This window comes from Sturnira hondurensis, unplaced genomic scaffold (assembly GCF_014824575.4).
Source record: "Sturnira hondurensis isolate 20B ecotype Veracruz unplaced genomic scaffold, ASM1482457v3 Scaffold0005279, whole genome shotgun sequence".
Taxonomy (NCBI): domain Eukaryota; kingdom Metazoa; phylum Chordata; class Mammalia; order Chiroptera; family Phyllostomidae; genus Sturnira; species Sturnira hondurensis.
Window position 1 is genome coordinate 14,293,768 of NW_028077910.1, and position 22,686 is coordinate 14,316,453.

The 22,686-nt window shown below is 45.0% G+C and overlaps 1 protein-coding gene across 1 annotated transcript in view; it reads left to right on the plus strand.

The window, feature by feature from the left end:
* LOC118987453 (uncharacterized) overlaps positions 1-21,922 on the plus strand; it is a 37,135-nt gene extending 15,213 nt beyond the window's left edge. Inside the window, exons 5-17 of the mRNA XM_037046642.1 lie at positions 154-183; positions 3,800-3,844; positions 4,232-4,279; positions 4,442-4,488; positions 4,592-4,641; positions 4,917-5,134; positions 5,238-5,488; positions 7,902-8,036; positions 13,301-13,439; positions 15,775-15,828; positions 16,090-16,170; positions 18,654-18,917; positions 20,420-21,922. Of these exons, the coding sequence (XP_036902537.1) occupies positions 154-183; positions 3,800-3,844; positions 4,232-4,279; positions 4,442-4,488; positions 4,592-4,641; positions 4,917-5,134; positions 5,238-5,488; positions 7,902-8,036; positions 13,301-13,439; positions 15,775-15,828; positions 16,090-16,170; positions 18,654-18,917; positions 20,420-20,430 (1,373 nt within the window). The 3' untranslated portion in view covers positions 20,431-21,922. The remainder of the gene's footprint in view (positions 1-153; positions 184-3,799; positions 3,845-4,231; positions 4,280-4,441; positions 4,489-4,591; positions 4,642-4,916; positions 5,135-5,237; positions 5,489-7,901; positions 8,037-13,300; positions 13,440-15,774; positions 15,829-16,089; positions 16,171-18,653; positions 18,918-20,419) is intronic.
* The last annotated feature ends 764 nt before the right edge of the window (positions 21,923-22,686 follow it).

Genomic DNA, 22,686 nt, shown 5'->3' on the forward strand with positions numbered 1-22,686 from the left:
CGAGTTGGCAAGCGAAGTGGCAAAACAGGATGAGCTCGAGAAGAAAGACAGGAAATGGTTGCCGTTGGTGAAGAGCAAACATTGTGCCTATTCTGCCAGGAGCCTGTGTTTTAGTGGTCATGAGTCTGACTTAGATCCTTTTTTATTTCACAGATAATGAGGAGCCAGAAACAGAAAAAACAAGTAAGTCTATCCTTCCTCCACATTTTGTCTTTTGTTGTTGAAAGGAAGAAAGAGAAGGCAAGCCTTTGGGGTTTTTAAGTTGCAAGTTGCTTGTAGACGACCTCTTTCTGTGCAGAACCAAGTTCAACAGTAGGCAGCTTCTAAGCATTTTGAAAATTTGAACTCACTGCCCTTGAGATACAGGGGCTGTGTTCTCTGCCCTGATACGAAGTCTCTGCGTGTGAGGTTCTCTGCTCCTAGTTTCCCTGGGGAGAGGAGATTGAGAGACCAAATCCAGCATGCAGTGCGGCCGCAGGCGGAGCTCGCTTCCTTCCGTGGTTGCTGCTCACAGATTATCACAGAGCAAACGACTTGCCGCAGACGGTGCTGTTGCCAGTGGTGGCTGGAAGGCTCTGGCTTGCTGTTCTGGTTATCTGTGAGCAACCTGAGTACGAAACCACGTTGTTGAAGGACATAGATTCTAAGTATAGCACATGGTTTGCGTCTAAAGTTTTATGAGTGACTAAGCTTATATTTTACCTGATTTGATTATACTGTAGGATTTTGTCCCTGTTCTTAGAGTGTGACCTGCCCATGAACACAGATACAAGGCGGGGCAGTCGGAGGGCTTCTTTGTAACACTTCAGATAAATGAAGTCTCTTCACTCAGAAGTCTTCCTGTGTTTAATTCGCCCTGCAGTGTCCCAGTGGGAATCCCTGAAGGCAGTTGTAAGCTCCTTGCACTCCTGTTATGTATTAATGAGAACCTGTAATTACCGTATTTTGCCGTGTATAAGGCGCACTTTTTCACCCAAACTTTTGAAGGAAAGGTAAGGATGCGCATTATACGTGGGTAATATTAACGAAAATTTCTCCATTCTCAGAATTATTTGTTACATAAAATTTCTTGTACTATAATATGTTCAAAAATAAATGCTAAAATTCCTGTATAATACAAAAAACAAGTATCTAAATATAAATAAACAAAAAATTAAAACTTAAGATTTTTTCCTGAAAGTTTGGGTCAAAACCATGGGTGCACATTATACCTGGGAGCACAGTCATACATGGCAAAACCTGGTGTCTCTGTATCACCCTCTTGGCTACATTCTGACTCCCACAAGGAGAATGTGAGAACCAGCCCTCCCACCCCCAGTCCTCTGTGTACATTCATGGATTATGTCACCCTTCAAACTGCAGTCGAAAGTCCGGCCTCCGTAGATTGGATCAGGGTAGAAATTAAAGCAGAAAGCCTCGTATTGGGATCCGGTCTTTGTTGTCTCTGGCTGGTAACTGGGTGAAAGGCCCTGGGGACCGAGTCCAGAGGCAGGACTTCTACGGTCTGGAAGCCAGGTCTGGGCCAGGTCAGGCGACCCAGGTGGAAGTCATTTGGAGTCAGTGAGGCTCCAAATAGGCTCAGAAATGGGTGGCAGGCCCGGGTCGGGCACGTGTGGGACGGAGGCCAGCTGGCCTCGGCTGCTGGGTGGGTCAGGCACCCCAGTGTCCTCTGGCAGGGAAAGTTCTCTGACATCTGTGGGCAGAGGATGCTTGTTCTTAGAGCCCCAGGTTTGTGCAAAGGGCCCTGCCTTCCCTCCCAGGGTTACTGTATGTGTGAAAAGGCCTGTTATTCTCCACACTGGTCAGACGAGGGGAAGGCGGCCACCCCTGGGATGCTTGCCTGTGTGTGGGCTGGCTGGGTTTGTGGCCCACCCATCCTCCTTGTGATTGGATGTGACCCTACTCAGAGGCCTGAGCCCTGAGACCCCCTGAGTCAGATAGGTTGAAGAGAAGCCGTGGCCTACAGGTTAGGGAGAATCACATCAGTTTCTCTGCTTTGGCTGGGAAGACCTGGTCCAGGACTGCGTTCGCCTGCTGCTTAGGGTTCTCTGACCTCTTTTCCTGTCTCTGCTCCCAAGGCAAACAGTGAGATGGGAAAACGTGGGCTGTGGATAAAATACAGTGTAGATGTCATGCCATTAAATAATTTAGAATTTAATGATACTTTAAAGACGGTGGCTGAGGAAATTTGGTTGGCGGGTGTGTGGGGCAGAACTCGGGTCAGTGTTTCAGAGGCTTTTCATCTACGGTATTCTGAGTCCAGGATCTGAATACTTTCAGTCTCCCTTTGCCGTTCATGTTGTTGCTGTGATTGAGGTTGGTTCTCTCCCACAGCCCTGCTCTCTGGACCCCAGCTGCTCTGCTACTGCAGAGATCAGGCCCCTGGTGTGACCGGGCTGGAGCTCCGCCCTGGGGGAGGGACTGCATCTTTTGGGCACTGGTGGCAGCTGGCATAGGACCCTACCCACAGGGCAGGGTCCTATGTTGAGGAGTGTCTGTGCTACCCCTAGGGCAGGGGTGTCAAACTCATCTTCACCCAGGGCCACATCAGCCTCAAGGTTGCCTTCAAATGGCTGAATGTAACTTTAGGACTATGTAAATGTAACTACTCCTTAACAGTTAAGCGAGAGCTTGGTGCTGCTGCCAGGTAGAAACATGGTGCAGGGCTGGATAAAACAAGGTGGAGGGCCTGATTCAGCCCCAGGGCCTTGTGTTTGCCACCTGTGCCCTAGGGTTGCCCAGATCTTTGAAGTGTAAAACCAAGCATTTGACCCCAGGCGACAAGGGATGGCTTGTTGTCTGCTTTAGAATTCTTGAGTTTTTCAGTGATTCCTACCCATCACCAGAGCAAAAAAAAAAAATAGTTAATACCAGGTAACCAACACTGACGGCTCACAGAGTGCCAGGCACAGTCCCTGCCTGTGAGGAATGTTCCTAACTTTGTGGGGGTGGTGCTATTTTAATCCCCGTTTAACAGATGAGGAATGAGTGAGGCACGGGGAGATTTAGGCACAGAACTAGAGAGCCCAAGGTCGTCCACCAGAGGCCAGTGTAGGTAACAGGAAAATGCAGCACTGTTCCCGTTCATAGTATACTTTCGGAGTTAGGTTTTTCTGGCCATTCAGAAAATAGTCATTGAGCACCTACCAGGCCCTAGCGATACAGTCCTCAGGAAGCGTGCGTTCCAGTGGGGAGACCGCCGGGGAGCAGAGATGCTAAAACACAGAGTGCCAGTGTGGGGTGCGGGGAGGAGTGCTGAAGGAAAGTGAGGGGGGAGAGTGAGCGCATCAGCCAGGCCCTGTTTCCGGGCGTCAGCGAGAAAGCCTCTCGGATAAGGCGACACTTGAGCAGAGACCTCAAGGATGTGAGGGGGTGAGCAACATAATATTTGAGGGAGGAGACGGACAGCGCAAAGGCCCGGAATCAGGGGTGTGCTTTGGTGTGGAGAAATGGCCGTCCTTGTCGCTTGGGGGCTGGGGGGGCTGGATCCTGTCGGGCCTCAAGCCCCACTGGAGGAGTCCACATGCAGAGTCAGAGTCTCTCACAAACTATCTCACCTCAGACTCCAGTTTATGCCTGAAATCAGATGTCACCCCCCTTCTCACTTCCAAGCTAATCTCTCTCTAACTGTGTTATGGCCTGGAGGGCTGGTGCCAGCCAAGCCTTATCTTAGGGATAAGGACTCCAGCTGAGTTCCTGACTCCGAGGTGCACCACCTGAGAAGGGGGCCTGGGTGAGGAGTAACTAATGTGAGATACTTCCAGGGCACCTGTGCCTTAAGCCTTTCTTATCTCCACAGACGGGGAATTGGGAGAGTCTTCCGCCGAGGGCGCCTCCTGCCAGGGTAAGAGCCGGGCGCTGTGCTCGCCCTCCTGTTTTGTCTGATTCACCTTCCGCCCCCCGCTGCGCTGTTAGAGGAGGACCGGAGGGTCAGGTTGAAGGATGAGGGGAGCCGTGGCTGCTGTATTCAAACATCAGATAAAAAATTATGGGCCAAAATGGGGTGGGTTGAAGTTTGAGTCACGTTCAAACCTATTTTCATGCATTAGACCTCCAGTGCGATGCACAGATATGCTCATGTGCTACCTGCCTTTGAGTCGACGCACAGAGATGGTTAAATGTAAGTGTCAAGTTCCTCTTAGTGGCGAGGCTGCAGGTTTGTGTTTAAGTAGTAGGTGATTTACCCTGTGATTGCCTTGTGCCAATATATGTGCAATGGTATCTTTGACAGCTGAAGAATGGGAGAGTAAAGAACTGCCCACACATCATGTGAATTCAGGTATGAACTTCAGTTTTCCAGAACTTTCTTTTAAATACCATTATTGCTGAAGGGCATATGCCTTTGGATTTTATAATCTGGGTATATCATATGTACTTATTTAAAAGTTTTTGAGAATGGCAGTCGCATTGATATAAAGTAAACCTTTTCTCTATTATTTAGAGTTTCTTAAAATTGAACCTCACTGTGAACACTGTAATGCTGAAAAGGTAAGTATCTTTTAATTATAAAATATGATGGTCTAACTTGCTATATTTAAGAAAACATTTATGTATATGTCATTTATATATTACATATGTACTTTTTCTCCAGAAACACAACGAACAGGTGACGCCCAGACTTCTTTCCCGGGGACAGTTTTTGTAAGTGATTGTGACTGCAGCAGGCTTATCATCATCACTAACTTGATTTTCTGCATGAGTATAACCCCAGTTAGGAGAAACAACCAAACAGCATAACTGACTTCACACGTTTTGTGTAATTACTTGGATTGGTTTCTTTGATAACGATGCTTCTTCAAAATGCTATCGAGTTTCCTGACTGCCTTTGAATGAAATTAGAACCATAAATTATTTTAGGAAGTCCTCTCCTAACCGAACATTGGGACTGAACAGGTGTTCTTCTCTGTCCAATGCAGACTGAAGCTGGACACGGAGGGGATTTATGAGTGCACAGAAACTGGTCTGATATTCGAGGTTAACAGGAAAGTTGACATCAAGTACTGCGTTTTGTCCTGGAGCAGATACGCAGACCTGGTGGTTAAGCCCTGGGTTGTTGGGGGACCCCTGTTTGATGTTAAGTGTGACCCAGCCGCTCTTACCTCCATTGAGTTTCCACATTTCCTCTGCCTGGGTCGTAAGTACTCGTTTGCTAAAATTGTAATGATTGTGTGCATGTGTGTGTGTGCGCGCCACCCCTGTGATACCTGGAACACTAATTTACCTTCATGTTTTAACAGACCACGATGCCAATATGATGTTCAAAGTCTTACATGTTCAGAGTTCTGGGGCCTCTTTGGAATGCACTGTGGACCATTCTGCAAGCCATGTCAAGTGGCACGTGAGCTCTCTGTCTCCTGTGGGACCTGTTATTCAAAGTGAAGGAACGTTATTCCACCACGGGGCTGTGATTCTGTACAAAGTCGTTGACCAGAATCCATCCTTGTCTTTTCGCGTGTACGTAGTAAGCAATAACAACTCCTTCGTCCAGGTAAAGCCAATAAGCATGAACAATAACTGTTGATTACTTTGTGTTTAAACGTGGCTTCACATTTAGGTGTGGGTCTTGTCTCTGTTAAGCACCCCCAGCTCGGGACTGATTTGGCATTTACCTGCAGTGGAGAGGCCCTCAGTGCTAGGTGGGCCCCGAGTCCCAGATCCACGGAATGTGGTTGTTTGTATGTGCAAAGAACATTGAGAAGACCGCAGGTGGGGAGATAGCTCTGCAGAGGTGGGGTTGGCCCAGGCAAGCAGGGCTGGCCTTGGAGAGGGCTACCTGGTGGAAGGCCAAGGCCGGTGACTTTCTATAGCACTGCTACTCAGAATGTGGTCTGGGAACTGGAGGGAAGGGGAGGGGACCAGAACCTTTGGCATCGGCAGGGAGCTTGTTAAAATTTTAGCACACTCTCAGCCCCACCCCAGCCCTACAGAATCAGAGCCGCACCTGGCAGGAATCCCAGGGGATTCGTGCATATATTAGTGCGACATGTACCTATTCCAGAATATACTGGGGAGACTTTTGAGGTCTTTGGGTCAAATATAGGGCGGCTTGCGATTTCTCTTTGGCCTTAAGGTCCTCAGATAAGATGGGCCTCCTTGGTTAACTCATTTCTTTCAGAGCAATGTTTTGGGTAAAAATTGACCTATAGTCCATGGGTTCAACATTTGGGTTTTATAACAGCAAAGATCCATGAATCACCTGTTTTCCTTGAGGGAAGAGGAGGGGGGTTGAATATTCACAGTGGTTCAGTTTTCCAGAATGTAGAATAAGGCTGTGATGCGTAGCCCCTTTTCTGAATTCCTGTATCGAGTAGAGTAGTCTGAGTGAGAGAGTTGCTGACTCGAAGGTAATTGAACCTCCCTTCCTACTCTCAGCCGTTGTCGGCTCGCTGGTAATGCTGCAGCGGTGAGTAGAGAACAAATAAACAAAGCGGAAGAAGGAAACAGTGACTCAAAATTATACTCTCAGTTTTCAGACTAGGGTTTGACATCAGTTAAAAGTATAAGCATTAAAAATACAAAAACCAGAAGATAAGCATTCGATTTATAATAGAATGTGCTGAGTGATGGGTTCTAGTTTGCATTCCAGAATTTACATTGAACTGTCTGCTGTCAATGTTTTAGGCTGTAGTATTTCCTCATCTTTAAAAATATAAGTTATACTCATTAGAAATATCAATATATGTGAAAGTTTAAACACTTTAGTAAGTAATAGGCTTTTGGTTTCTTCCTGAGAAGGTAAAATCTGTTTCCTATAATCTCACTAAAGGTGACATGTTCAGTTTGGAAGCTTGTCTTCAAAATGGTATAAGAACAATCCCATCTGAAGTATAATTAGCATAGCTAATTAATTGGAGTAAATACTATTTATTTATTTAAGGATTTTATTTATTTTTAGAGAGAGGGGAAGGGAGGGAGAAAGAGAGGGAGAGAAACATTAATGTGCGGTTGCCTCTCACATGGCCCCCACTGGGGACCTGGCCAGCAGCCCAGGAGTGTGTACTGACTGGGAATCGAACTAGCAACCCTTTGGTTCACAGCCCGTGCTCAGTCCACTGAGCTACACCAGCCAGGGCTGGAGTAAATACTGTTATTTAATAACTCTCTATATTTTTAAAGGTGAGTGCCATTAGTTCATTAAAATGGCATCCTCATCCCTGCTTGCGGGAAGCTGGGGCAGGAGCTTTGTGTCAGCGAGGTGGGCTCCACCGGGAGGGGGGGAGCGCAGGCCAGAGAAGGCAGCTCGTCCTTCCAGGCGGGTGTTCCATGCTTACACTCTTCTTGGGTTGATTTTTTTTCCCTGTGTAGGAAAAAGTTTTCCTGAACTTTGCTGTCAGGAAATGTACATTTCATGTCAGCCGTGCAGCTGCTTTTCTGAGAGAATCTTGGCCAGAGGCAGCTTCAGCCTCTTTGGGCCAATTTGCACAGTTACCACAAAGTCAGGGTTCCCTCTGGAGCCGTGGCGGAGGGTTGGCTGTGAACATAAGGGTGGAAACGAAGTGCTGGGCAGGAGCAAACTGAGTAAACTGGAACTGAATTCAGTAGAATAGTTGCTTTCTGTCCCCACAGTGGGCCTGCAGTTAGAGCAAATGTATAATGCTCTCACTAACTTAATTTTCTCAAATCCTTCCGAAGCAAACGAACGGCTGGCGCCCCGCAGGCTGTTTGTGTTGCTTTTGGCCACAGGGCTTTTGCGGATGTGTGGAGAGCTGGGAGGCTGCGGTGCACCTCCGGGCACCCAGGCCCTGGGCATTCCTTGGAGAGCCCAGCCCGAGTTAGCCAGCCTGTGCTGCGGCTTCTAGGGGGGAATGAAGACCGTGCAGCCTGGCACTGCACGGCTCGGCCTCTGTTTCTTACAGTTGCTGCAGGTGCATTTCGAAACCAAAACCTGTTTCCATCTGCAGGATATTTTCACATCTGTAAAGAAGTCCGCTAAGAAGTTCATGAAAATCGACAAGCCTCCTGTTTGCCAGAAGCCATTGCAGAGTGGGAAGAAGTACAGATTGATGAGTGAGCCCGAAGCCGACATCACCCCGGAGGTCTGTGATCTAAAAACCTCACCTGCAGTGGCGGCGGGGATGTGTGTCTCTTGGCTGTGGTGTTTCGAAGGTCTTGAAAGAATCCATTTGTTCTCATTTTTAATTTCTTATTCATACAGAAACAGTTGTTTTGCTCATCTTGTAGCTCATTCCAAAGATGCTGTTGAATTTAAGGGTTAGTCTGCAGCCATTGCAAAGGTAGTTTAGTCCATCATTTCCCTTTTAAAAGGTTTTACATTTTCTTGAATGTTTTATTAAATGCTTCATATAGTGTTAATGTCAAAGGAATAAAAAATTCAAGTTTAATTTTAAGTTACAGGGCATCAAAGGTTAATGGACAGGGATAGCTAACAAGGGGTTTGGGGCTTTTCTTCCTGGAAGGCATTTGGAAGATGGTTATGGGGACATAGTGCCACTTAGGTTTAAACTTCATTGTACACACAGTTGCATTTTTAAGTGGTTTCAGTTTCTAATGAATGACTAAGTTATTTTCAAAACTTATTTTCATTATGTGCTCTGAATGCGTACCATAGCTTCACTAGCCTAGATATCTGTGTGGAAACTCCTTTTGTACACCTTTTTCAGTTTCTTTTGTTGTATACAAAAAGTTGAAAACATCTTTTGATTCTACTATAGTGAAATATGAAGTAAGAGAGAGGCTAATTGTACTGGTCTGTGTCACATTATTTTATTGTGTTACTGGGGCCCAGTGCCCTTTGAAGCAATCAGGTTTGTCAGTCGTCCATAACTTTTGAACGCAGACTGTCTTGTTCTGTTTCAAAGGGTCTCTTTGCACCTAATGTCATTTGAGCCTTACAGCAGTACCACTGTGGCAGCTAATGTGTGAAACAGGCAGGTGATCCAGTCATACCCCTGGGCAGCAGGAGAGTGTAGCCCATAGCCCCATCTGCCCTTGGCTCCAGTGATGATACCCCGGACTTATCACTGATTCTGAGATTGATTCTCAGCCCTTCCAAGCTGATCAAGCTGTAGCAGGTGGAACATCAACACAATCACAAGAAGCAAACTGCAGCCTGGTGGAGGAGGTGGGATTCGATTGGAAAGGCTTGCTTAGGACAATGATTCTTGGCCTTTGCTGCACAGTGGAATTCCCTGAGGGGCTTTGGAGAAGTCTCAGCCTGGGTCTTAGCTCCAGAGACACCGACTTCATTGCCCTGGGAAGGGCCTGGGCTTGGTGAAGCTCACAAGGTGACTTGAATGTGCTCCTGTGGTTAAGAAGCGCTGAGAGGGAATAATAGATAGTGAGTATGTGAATCTGCCCAGAAAGAGACCCAGATGGTCCCAAGTTTTCTCTTACAAAGATGGTGGTGGCTGGGGGACTTGACTAGTCAGGTTCTGTCACGAATTGTGTGCACTCCCTTAACCAAATTTTGGGTATTTGAAGTGTGGATAATCTCCCAGGATTGCTCAAAGGATCATATAAGTGGTTTGGGGGCACTCTGAAGTTTGTAAAACTCTGTGTAAGCCTAAGGTGTTCTTATTAATTTTATACCATTAATGATTAGTTTAACTGACATTTATCAAAAGTGTCTGTTAACAAGTAGGCCTGAGATAAGCACTAAGAATTAAAAAAAAAAACCAAAACAGTAAGTCATGAGGTTTTCTCTCCAAAGATGCCAGTGTAGAGGGAGAAATGCTGCTTCCTGTAAAATACTTTTCCTATAATGTGGTGTTCCCGTGGAAGTGTCCAGAGTGCAGTGGGTGCTCAGGAAGGTTGCCCGCGTGGTGCCATTGTTCTGGGTTTGGAGGCGGGGAGGGGGGAAGCCCTGGGAGAGGGAATGGCAGTGCCAAGTGAGGTGACAGGAGTGTGCGGCCAGGCTCCAGGCCCGGGGAAGAGTGGGGCCTGGGGCGGGGGTGTTACCTGGGCTTCATAGGCCCTGGTGACCCTTTGAAAGTTGTGAGTATAATGCTAGTGCTTTGGAAGGGAAAGGGACAGGGACCAATTAGGGCCATTGGTTTATGATGGCGGGGCCCAGGGAAGGCTGGTGACACACAGGCAGACGCAGGGGGTGTCGTGGGTCGTGTTCAGACCGGCCCCATAGAGTGAGCATCGCAGCCAAGTGGGCCGCACATTCCTGGTTTGCCAGTGCGTGTAAGAGTTACGCTTATACCACGCCATAGTCGGTATTAAGTGTGCCGTAGCATTATGTCTAAAAAACCACACACATACTTAATTAAAAAGTACTCTCTTGCTGAAAAATGTTAACCATCAGTGAGTCAAAATATTTTTGCTGGTGGAGGGTCTCGCCTCAGGTTGACAGCTGCCGAGTGATCAGGGTGGTGGGTGCTGAAGGTTAGGGTGCTTGTGGCAGTTTTTAAAAATAAAACAACAGTGAAGTTTGCCATATAGATTGACTCTTCCTTTCAGGAAAGATTTCTCTGTAGCGTGCCACGCTGCTTGATGGCATTTTACCCACAGTAGAACCTGTTTTCAGATTGGAGTCCGTCCTCTCAAACCTTACTGCTGCTTTCCCAGCTAAGTTTATGCAACATTCTAAACCCTTTGCTGTCATTTCGACCATCTTTGCAGCATCTTCACCAGGAGTAGATTCCATCTCAACAAACCACTTTCTTTGCCTACCCACCTCCTCGTTTGTTAAAGTTTCACCATGAGATTGCAGCAATTCAGTCACATGTTTGGGTTCCACTTTTAATTCTAGTTCTCTGGCTCTTTCTCCCATAGCTTTAGTTACTTCCTCCACTGAAGTCTTGAACTCCTCATAGTCATCAAGGAGGGTCGGAATCAATTTCTTCCAAACTCCTGTTAATCTTGGTGTTTTGTCCACTTCCCATGACCATGAATGCTCTCGGTGGCCTCTAGAATGTTGAATTCTTTCCCGAAGGTTTTCAGTTTACTTTGCCTATATCCTTCAGAGGACTCACTCTCTATGGCCGCGATGTTCTTATGATCCGTATTTCGTAAATAATAACACTCGAGAGTCGAAGTCACTCCTTGATCCACGGGCTGCAGAATGGGTGTTGTGTTCGCAGGCGTGGAAAAAACATTCATCTCATTGTGCATCTCCACAAAAGCTCTTGAGTGACCAGGTGCATTGTCAATGAGCAGTAATATTTTTAAGGGAATCTCCCCCCCCCGCCCAGCAGTAGGCCTCAACAGTGGCCTTAAAATATTCAGCAACTCAGGTCGAAAACAGATGTGCTGTCTTACAGGCTTTGTTGTTCCATTACTTGTGCAAAGTAGATTTAGCAGAATTCTTAAGGACCCTAGGATATTTGTAATGGTAATAAGCACTGGCTTCAACTTCAACTCAGCAGCTGCATTAGCCTCTAACAAGAGAGTCAGCCTGTCCGTTGAAGCTTTGAAGCCAGGCATTGATTCCTCCTCTCTAGACATGACAGTCCTTGGTGGCATCATCCTCCAACCTAAGGCTGTTTTGTCTGCATGGGAAACCTGTTCAGTGTGGCCACCTCCATTAATTACGTCAGCTGGTTCTTTTGGATAACTTGCTGCGTCTTCCACATCAGCGCTTGCCGCTTCACTTTGAGCTCTCATGTTTTGGAGATGGCGGCTTCCCTTAAACCTCGTGAACCAACCACCTCTGCCAGCTTCAGACGTCTCTTCTGCGGCTTCCTCCCCTCTCTCAGCCTTCGTAGAATAGAAGGGAGTCAGGGCCTTCCTCTGGACTAGGCTTTGGTTTAAGGAAATGTTGTGGCTCGTTGTTAATCTTCTGTCTAGACCAGTTGAACTTTCTCCGTATCAGCAACAAGGCTGTTACACCCTTACCATGTGTGTGTTCACTGGACTAGCATTTTTAATTTCCATCAGGAACTTTTCCTGTGCATTCCCAACTTGGCTGACTGGCACAACAAGCCTAGTTTTCGGCCTGCCTCACCTTTTGACATGACATCCTCACTAAGTGTAATGTTTTCAGCTTTTGATTTAAAGTAAGAGGTGGGTGACCCTTCCTTGAACACTAAGTGGCCATTGTCAGGGTTATATTTTTTTATGCTTTTCCATTTTAAAAAAGAGATTTAATCTCTTTTTTAGAGATTTTATTTATTTATTTATTTTTAGAGAGAGGGGAAGGGAAGGAGAAAGAGAGGGAGAGAAGCAACGATTGCTTGCCCCTCCCATGCCCCCAAATGGAGACCTGGCTGGCAAGGCAGGCATGTGCCCTGACCAGGAATCGAAGCAGCAGGGTTTTGGTTTGCAGGCCAGCACTCCGTCCACTGAGCCATACCAGCCGGCATCATTGTCAGGTTTTTAATTGGTCCGTTTTCAGTATGGTTGTGTCTCCGAGAATAGGGGTGCCCGGGGAGGGGAGAAATGCAGGAGGATGGCTAGTTGGTGCAGCAGCCAGAACCTGCTACATTTATCGATTAAGTTTGGGACACCTCGAAACAATTACAATAGTAACATCAAAGATCACCGATCACAGCTCACCATGCCAAATAGAATGATAATGGGCGAGTCCGAAATACTGTGAGAATTTCCAAAATGTGACACAGAGTCATGAAGTGAACAAGTGCTGTTGGAAAATCAGCACCGATCGTTGCCTCAACCTTCAACTTGTAGAGAGCATAATATCTTCAAAGCGCAATGAGATGCGTTTCACCTGTGCTTTGGAGCGAGCGCGCCTCTTCCCCAGGCTCGCCAGCCGTCCTGGGAAGGACAGGGGGTGCAGGCGGAGGCAGTCTGTGCGGTGGTAGAGGCCACACTTTGGAGTCAGCGGTGTGGATTCACATTAAGTCCTACCACTTCGTGGATCTGTAGTGGGGCAAGTCGTTGTGATAATTTGCTTCCCTGAGATTCTTTATCCACAACAGACCGAAAACAGGGTTGGGTGGTGTTCAATGAGGTAGGGAGTGTAGGTAAAACACTTGGCATAGTCTGTCAATGGTGAGTCTCTTCCAGACTGTAGAATGATCTCAGCGAAAGGTAGCAGGGACATTTAAAAGCTCTTAGGAAAGGGCGGCTGATGGGCGAGCATACACTCTAGTTTGGGAACATGAAGCCTGAAATTGGGAAAGGGCAGGGGGAAGTTCAGCTTTAGACACACAAAGCAGAAAAGGTGGGGTGAGGGGAGCTGGAAGCAGGACAACAGGAGGGTGTGTAATAAGAGGGTGTGATTTTCAGGGATGGGATTTCCATGGTCAAGGTGTCAGTGAGCGTTCAGGCAGGCGTTAACCCGTGCAGTTGTTATCATTTGTTCTTTGGCGTTTCATGTTGTCAATTAATGAGCACAACTTCTCCATTTACAAAAATTATTTATTTTTTAAAGGAAATTGAATTCATGGATGGTTCACTTTTAAAACTGAAAAGTTATATTGAAGTTTATTTGGAGCAGCCCACGGAGTTTAAATTAGTGTTGGTCGAAGTGGATTCCGATGAGATTGTATGGAAAGCGAAACTGAGAGAATGTAAGTGTTTTGTATCTTTCATTAAAATTTTTTTTATCCTTAGTGAAGGACTTTTTTCCCGTGCTTTTAGAGAGAGGAAGGCAGAGAGATGCAACATTGATGCGAGATAGAAGCATCGATTGGTTGTCTCCCTTTCTCACCTGGACCGGGGTTTGTACAAGCCTAGACCAGGAAATGAACCTGCAACCTAGGTATGTGCCCTGACTGGGAATCGAACCCACAACCCTTCGGTTATGGGTCAGTGCTCCAACCAACTGAGCCACACAGGCCAGGGCTGTAGTGTTTTGTATCTTACATAAAAACCATTTTGTGAGGTGGTGGGGGTGGTAAAGAAAATAGAGTAATTGACTCATCATCATAACATTTAAAAATCTGACGAAGAGAAAGGCCTCAGCTCCCGGAAAAGAAGTGTAGGTCTCAGGCACCCACGTCCAGCCAGGTCCCTGGAGGTCAGTGGTGGCTCAGCGAGTGTGCGGAGGCTTCGGACAGTGGGTGGGCTTGGCCAGTAGAGTTGTTGTTTTTTCTTAACACCCTGATGTTTGGATCTCAGATATTTTAATGTGATTCAGGGGTATTGTGACAAAGTGTCTTCTGGGACCTGGATGTAGATCTGCATTTTGACTGATTACGTGTCTCATTTGCTGACTCTGCCTCTTTGGTCTTCACGTGAGAGCTCCTGGTCTGTGTGATTATAGCTCGGCTGTGGGACTGCATTCCCCGTGTTTAATATTTTGATGCTGGGAAGCCATCTCACAATCTCCTCTTTACCACCCTCTCCTGCTCTGGGGACCCCTCTAGAGAGCAGGGGACACCAGATAGCTGTCCCTGCCTCCTCCTTAGGCAGGTAGGAGTTTGACCTCCAATTCTACTTGAGGGGAGTTTTTAAAACAACAGATACAAGTGGTGATCACATTCTGGAGCCAAAAGGTAGCAGCAGGAGCACAGGGGGGGCAGTGAGATCAGGTGGTTCCTGTTCCAGCTTCACGGGGGGGTTGTGGGCCAGTCTCTCACCCACCTGTGGCTGTAGCCTCCTTACCTGCAATGGCACCGAGGTCCTGCTTGCCAGTGCCACATGCTTGTAATAGAAGGTACCTTTGCATCAGTTTTGATGCAATTGCATCCATTGCAGTTTGGATTCCGATACCTTAACTGTTTCCCAGTATTGGTCCTGTGCCAGCTACAGCACCTTCCTGAAGAGCAGTGTAGGTGGCCAGTGCCAGCAGCTGCACATGTGTAATTGCATCCAGGATCTCTTGGGTGTTCGAGAAAACTCTGTGTCATCAAACATTTGAATCCTTTTTCAGCTCGTTTCTTGGGTATTCATTGGGTTGTATGTGGAGTCTCCTACCATGTTTTTATACTCCAGAAATGAGACGTGATCTGATTGTTTTGGAGTTCTCGGTCCTGGCTTATGCATGAGCCTTTTCTAGCAGGTGTGGTTGATTCCTATTCTCAACACTATACCCATACGTTGGCCCTCTTGTGCAAGCTAAAATTACTTACCTGGAAAGAGTCTGGGTGGGACTCTGTGTTGGGGTTGTATTGTTTTTCTCAGTTCAGATATTAATAAATGAACCTGAAAGACGTTACTTGTTAATCACCACAAACGCTGTAGTAACAGAGCCATTTAACTCGGAGTAACATGAGTAACAGATGTTCTTCTGGACTAACAGCATGTCTCCTAGTGGTTTTAAAGACACTTCGTAAGACCTCTCATTATGTTGGATTTTTAAAAAACTTCTTTAATACCTCGCATCTGCAGTAAAGGGACCCAGAGAAGGCCTGCGTGAGACACGGATGCCTCACGGGGCAGGGGCTGGTTTCACTCGGGGACAGCAGTGGTGGCTCACAGCACAGCATCCAGGACGAGCCTCAGGGACAGCGCCCCCCAAAGGACAGAATGAAGATGTCTGAGACTGTTTGGGTGGAGTGCATGCAGCTAACACTTAAAATAAGTGTTTATTTTTACAGCTTCCTTTCCCATATGGCAAGTGATGGCAGTGTTCTATTTACAGTAGTTCTAATTTAAAGAAATACTGCACAAATTGCGTTTCACTTGGCACGTGGGTGTGGCAGAAGTGAGGAGGGTGGTGCGCACACAGCTTGAGTTTGGGACATACTTGCCCTGCGAGGCCTGTCGGAAGGAGCGCTCGTTATTTATCTCAAAATTTCAAGTGCAGTGCATTTGTGTATGTACCGAGTTAAACCCCTAACTCAGGTGTGAACTTCAGAGAGATTGCCAAGGCCCCAGAGCTTCACACACTTTTGCAAATTGATTTCTTTCATTCTGATTTCGTACCACTTTTTCTAAGTGATGCTTCTTATACTTGCACAGGTGACTGGGTTCAAGATGACAAGAGTCAGAACATTTCAAAAAGCAGCACCAGAGGTAAGTGTTAGTAACTAGGCATTAAGTGAGTTTCGCCCACTTTTCTGTTGCTTCCATTCACTGGGATGTTCATTTTGCTGCACGGAGGTGGTCACGTTAAGGATCTGTTACATGCTCTGTGACTCTTAATCATTTGAACAACCTTAGAATCTGTTTTTGTTGGTTTCTAACAGAATGATGATATTTTTAAAAAATTCAGGTTGAAGGTGGGTCAAAAATAATAAACATAATGGAAAGCCAATTTGTTGATTTTTTTTTAAGGTAACAGGCGACGTAAAATGGATAGCACCCTACCTGAAGAGGGGGCCTATGAGAAAAGGATGAAGCAGGTTGACACTTCAGGTTTGTAACAGTGTCATCAGTGGCTGTACATTATCTCCCTGGTCTCTTTTGTCTCTGTCATCCAACACAGTGCTCTTGGATCTCTCGTGGCAGAGCCACGTCCCAGCTATGCATGGCCTGTGTCCCAGCTCCTCAGGCCTGGAGTAGGGGGCTCCTTGGCCTTCCCTAGCCTGTTTTTCCAGCTTGGTTCCCCACTCCTCCCCTTTACTCAGCAGAGCTGCGGAGGAGAGGGGATCCCCTGCAGTCCTTAAGGGTAGGGCCGTAGCCTGTCCATCTTTCCATTTCCCAGAGCACTGAGCATGGAGCCTTAAGGGAGAAGACAGTGAGCATTGCATGAATGAGCGGAATCGTGAATGTCCATGTGTGCATTCATTGGCTTCGGAGTGCTTAGCTGCTTCTGGGTGGAACACCTCCAGCTCAATTATTACAGTCTGGTCTTAACTTAATTTCTTTGCAATAAATGGCAGAGACTAAGGCTCAGTAGTTATGAAACTATAATAGAGACTTAAAACATTTAACAGTACTCTAAGGAGCCAGAAAGTGGAATTTGCAGCTGAAAATGCACGTCCAGCAAGAATTCACAAATCCGAGTTAAAAAACCCAGACTCAAATTATATAATACAAGGTCTCAGACATTTATAAATACCTCATGTAGCTCTCCAAATAACTCTTTCATCAAAATACTATTTCTTCTACTATTAATTGTAAGAAGGTATGAATCTCTAAGAGCAGACAAAATGCTCTGTAAAGTACAATAAGACATTCTTTACTCTGTAGGGCAGGAGGCTGTGTGGCATATGTGTGATTTTCTGTACACCAATATACAGCAAACACTGAAATAAGTGAGGGTCTGGAATCATTTTTCAAACCTAACTAAATTGAGATACAATTTTTTGTAGTTCTGTGGGGCTATAGTCGACAGATAAAAGTGTATATCCTTGAAGCTCACAACATGATGATTTGATGTGCATATACATTGTGAAGTATTTAGCAATCAAGTTCATGAACACATCCATTACTTCACAGTTACTGTTTATTTTAGTGGCAAGAACACAAGATACACTTTCAGCAAATTTTGAGTATAAAATACAATACAGTGTTATTAGCTATACTCACCAGGGAGTGAATTAGATCCTCAGAAATTATTCACCTTATAACTGAGTGGGACATAATTTTGTATTAAATTAGGACAAATATAGGGCAAATTTTTCTTGTCTCATGCAGTTATTTGGCTGTTTAATATTAGCTCCTGTACCAGGTAGCTAGAAATAGAATTAAAATGATCAGATACACCTAGAAAGATAAAGGATTCCCAACCTTTTTGGAGGTGACAATGTAGAATCTAAATAAACAAATTAGTAAGATTTTTTGTTTGTTTAGGTATTTCTGCACATTCTTTGAGATAGTCAGTAGCCTGATAGTTTTAGACTCAGTATATTACTGTGTTGCTCTTTAAAATATGGTCAGCACTTAACCTTAACAGAATCACTTCGAGAGATTGTTAAAATTTAGGCTACGAGTCTGATACAGTGAATTTTGGGATGGTATTGAGAATTTCTATTTAAATAGGTTTCCTTGTGCCCCAGTTCTCATTGAAGTTTTGAGAGCCAGTAGCAAAAGGCCATGTGTCAGGGAACCACTAGAGGGCGCAGGCCGTCTTTAAGAAACCCATTCTTTAGTCCAGGAAGTTAGAGAGGAAACTGAAGTGGGAAAGGGTCCAAGTACAGATGTTAAATTCACATGAATAAATTATTGTCTTTAGAGCAGAGGTGTTGCAGTCCTGGAGGAAGGGCAGGAAGTATTCTTACCTCTCGCTCCCTTCTGATGTCCTCTCCAGTATTTGTAATACCTTGAGGATCCTTACCTGAAATGCTACAACTGGTCAGCTCGGCTGCCCCATAACACAAAGTCATTGTTGAAAATCTAGTTTAATGATAGGGCTAACGTTTTTATGGGGCCAGTGGTTTACACTGGCAAATATACGCCCTTCCAAGATGATGGCAGAGTTTCTCGGAGATCATCAGGTGTCTCAAATACCATCCCCTGACTTCTCCATGGAGCGCGCTGTTCCCCTGCTGCCAGCAGATGGCGGAACGGAGCCTGCAGTTCCGATCCCTCGCGAACATTTAGAGAGACAGGTGGACAGAGGCATAGCTGTATAGTTTTCTTTCTGAGCCTCATAAATTATTTTTGGTATTTGATTTTTTTATTCCAACCTTATCTGTGCTGCTTTGTGAACGTCTTATTTGTATTTACGATGAATATTATATCCTGGTTTAATGTTACTAATGGAAGAATTCTCTTTGTCCTTAATATAGTTTGGAAATCAGGGCTATTTTTGGCATTTAAATATATATTTAAAGCCGTTTCAGTTACAAATATAGTGTCCTTTTTAATAGAAGGAGAATACATTTTCATCGTTAAGTAGTTATAAAATGATGGACATGTTGATGGGACCTACCGAATTCCTCATCTGCTTTTAGGTGGAGCAAACACGCCTTTAACAGAGGCTCATTTGATTACCCTTGCTGGAAAGCTGGGGAAGGACTGGATAAAAATTGCCATTGCCAAGCTGGACCTGGATATCAGCGTTATTGATGCTATCCGGGAGAAGAAAGAAAGCGATACGATTAGTACGTTTAAGATGCTGCAGAAGTGGCAAGAAAAAGAGCAGAGCAACGCCACAGTCCAGAACCTGTATAACTGCCTGAAAGACGTCTCAGTTGAAATCCAAGATGTGCTAGAAGGTGAGCAGGGAATTATCTCAAGCCATTTACTTGGAATCAAGCTGTGTCTTTGTGTTGCTTGTTCATTCAGCAGCTTGGGTTCAGATTATTATGCAGATGCAGCAGCAAGCTTGTGGGCTACCTAGTCTGAGTCATGAAGATTTGTGCGTGGAGTCAGAGGCAGAATTCAGATCCCAGTTCAAGTGCTAGCTTTGTGATTGAGCAAATTCTTAACCTAACTTTAAGCTTCTCGGTTCCCACCTGTTGGATGGATGTAGGAACTTCTATGTCCTGGTCTGTTGTGCGCAAGAAAAGAAGTAATACATGTAAAGCTTCAGGCAGGTAGTAAGGCTCAGTAAGGAGAAGGTACGAAGATGTCATGGTACTTGAAACACAACCGGTAGCACTGAGCCTGCTGGGCCTTCCCTGGTGCTGAAGCAGTGCTCGGGGAGTCCACTGGGTGGCCCCAGTGAGCCTCAAGCGGCAAAGAGGGGAAGGGGGAAAAGCCCAGTGACGAGGCCAACTGGAGTGTTTCTAGTCTCAATCCAGAAAACCACAGGGTTCCTTCCTTTGTTTCTAAGCACTTCTTTTTTTGTGGTTTTGATTGTGTTCTAGCCAAGGTCAAACTAATTCAAAACTTTGATTATTATATATTGTTACCATAGTTAAAAAAGTGCTACTTCACAGAACCCTCAATCAGTTAGAGAGAGGTTTTTATTTGGAACGCTATTTAACTCTTTCTTCCAAAAGTATGTACAGGTAAGTGTGTAAACGCCTCTGAAGTTGACATGAAAGTTAAGAGCATTTGGTGACCCATCTCTCAGGATGCTTTCAGAGGTGCTGAAAGTATCCCCTTTGGGCAAGGGCTCCAAACTGCCCCTGTGGGCTTTGGAGCAGAAGCCTCAACTCAAGCTAATAGAATAGCAAATTTTTCACTCTTATGCTTGGATCTGTTGAAATTATGTAAGTCACTGGGGCCACGTGTGGAAATCTGCTGGTTTGCATGAAGGCGCTTCTGCCTGTTGAGCGCGGCCGCACTGCGCCGTGGTAACCAAACAGCAGTCCTCACTCCTTTTCGCCTGCTCCTGGCCTCGCTGACCCTCTGCCTGCTGGTACATGAGAAACACAAAAGGGTTTGTGACATTTGGGGGCAGTTAAAAGGATCATAAAAACTTACTAGTCCTTCAAGTCTCTCATTAAATAGGAAAAAAATCCTATGTGAGTTAAAAACAAGCCCCCCCCCCCAATTTACCAATATTTTATGCCTTCCTGTAGCCAAAATACCTGGTTAATTGGCTGGATTTTATATTTTTATCAGAATGTTTTAGTATATTGTAACCACAGCCTTTAAATTGCAGTGGCTTCTTTTAAGCTCAGGAAAAATCAGCAACTTCCAGGAGTTTCTTTTCTTTTTTTAAAGTTAGTTCCTTTTTTAAATAGATGATTGATTTCATTCCAAAGGTTGTCCCCTTTCCCCCCAGCAACGAATCCCTGAATTTGTTTAATTCTCTGTGTTTTTTCAGGTTTCTTATAGGCAATATAAAATTTGGAAGATGAACTGAAAAAAGGAAACCTCAGGAACTTTTTATCTGCAACATACACCATTTCAGCTGGACATTGGGTATAGACACGACGAGATCTTGAACTTCACAGTCTCTGGAAGCAACTCCTGGACAGCCAGCTACTCTAACGTTCACACTATGTAAGGGTGAAGAGAATGTAAACTTGTGGAAAACTTGAGGAAGAAAACACTTGTATAATATCAAGACTTCTTTTCTTTTTTGGCACCTCCTGCTTACACCCTCCTACCTGCTCCCCCCCCCCCGCCCCCGCAGACAGGTATAATTACAAAGGCTGCTTCAAATTGCTCAGCTCAGGCAGGTGAGAGATGTGCTAATTTTCCTTTTGGAGTCTTTGGACTATGAAATTCATATCAAGTATTTGAAACATTTTTAGCAATTCAGTGATGGTGTATTTGAATTTGCACCAGTTTAATCTAGCTTTTATTTTATTGACATTATAGTGAAGGGAAGTCCCCCTTTTACAGTAGCTTCCACACAGACAGACACACGTGCCTCTGGGTACAAGACATCTTTTTACGTGGGATCTAATTTCCGTGTCTCATTGCTAACCTGTCCGGCGAGTGGTCTGTTAAACCTCTAATCCGGCAACGTTACTTGTCCCCAGAGTGATTGCACAGGAATGGAACTCTCTCCTACCACACCTTCAGGGGCAGTCTCCTGGATGTGAACCTTCAGGGGCAGTCTCCTCCTCACCTTCTGGTCACGAGCAGTGAGATGGAATGCCAGAGTCACTGCAGTTTTCATCGGCCTTCCGGAATCACTGGGCCAAACGCTACTGCATGTCTTGACTTTCACCTGGATCATTTGACTTTTGGGGGGAAAATCCACTTGGAAATAACGTTGGCAGGACCAAGGAAAACTGTCACCTCTTCTTGAAGAAGACATGCCCTAGGAATAATGGGTCACACTGGCTCTTGGTAACTGGTAAAATGTCTTTTTTTTTTTTTTTGTTATGTGTAAATATTGTCACTCTCCCAGAATCATGCATATAGTGATTAATGTTTTGGGTATGTTTTGTTTACTTATTTGAAGACGCTATAAATTACCATTAGTCTTCTGTCTGTGTTAGCCGGAGAGTAAAACAAATGTCAATGAATTAATCTGAGAAACACACTTTATCTGTTATTTTGTCTGTGGAGAACAAATTCACCTTAGAGGGAATTTTTAATTGTCCGGGATCCTGTGGAATTCAAATTAGCGTCACTTTAATGAGTTTTTTTTAATTGTACTGTATTTTAGGAAACCTATGGAATTTTAACATTCAGAAGTGTAAACTACTTTAAAGGACTTGAATTTTTAAATGTTTATTATTTTTTATAAGTTTTTTTCAAATAAAAGCATAATTTCAGAGGTTCTTTGTGTATCTGCTTATTTCCTAACAGTTTTCGATCTTTTTCATTCTATGGACAAAAGGAAAAAAAATAAATCTGAATTTGTACAGTGCAAATGTGGCTTCTTTGTGTTCTTATTTACTTACAGATTACTTTTTGCAGCATCATCTTCCTCCATTGCTGTCACGTGATTGGGTATAGCTGGGTTTGCAAAGCATTGCCGTTCTTGAACTGAGGCTGAATGCGTGTGATCCCAGGAAAACTGGTTCCCCTGGTGTTTGTGCAGGCTCAGCGCAGCGTTCATGCAGGTTCAGAACCCTCAACTCGCCTCACTCCAGGAATGCATTCTGGTCCCTCTCCTCCCCTTGGGACAAGAATGCTGGGTCATGGTGGCATAAAATGCTGAGTCATAGACTTCTGAAAATGCTGGGGCACGATTATCTAACACTCTGAGTCATGGTTTCCAAAAAAGGGCTGAGTCATTTTTCCAAAAAGCTGAGTTATGCTGCATTGAAAATGCTGAGTCGGGCATCAAAATGAACCATGACTCAGCACTTTGGGGGACCATGACTCAGCATTTTTAGATAGCTGCTGCAACATTTTGGGAAACCAGGACTCAGCATTTTGTGTTGCTATGGCTCTGCATTTTTGAGGCATCATGACAGCATTTTTTGAGGCGCCACGACTCAACATTTTTAGATACCCATGACTCACATTTTTAGATAACCATTATGAGATAATCATATACTCATGTATTTGTTTTCTAAGGCCGTGGCATTCAAAAATGGGAAAGGCATATCTTCGTGGGTTCCCGCTTGTTTTTCACTTCTGTTTCTAATTTAGGAATAAAAGATCTTTATGGTCTTTAAAAATTAT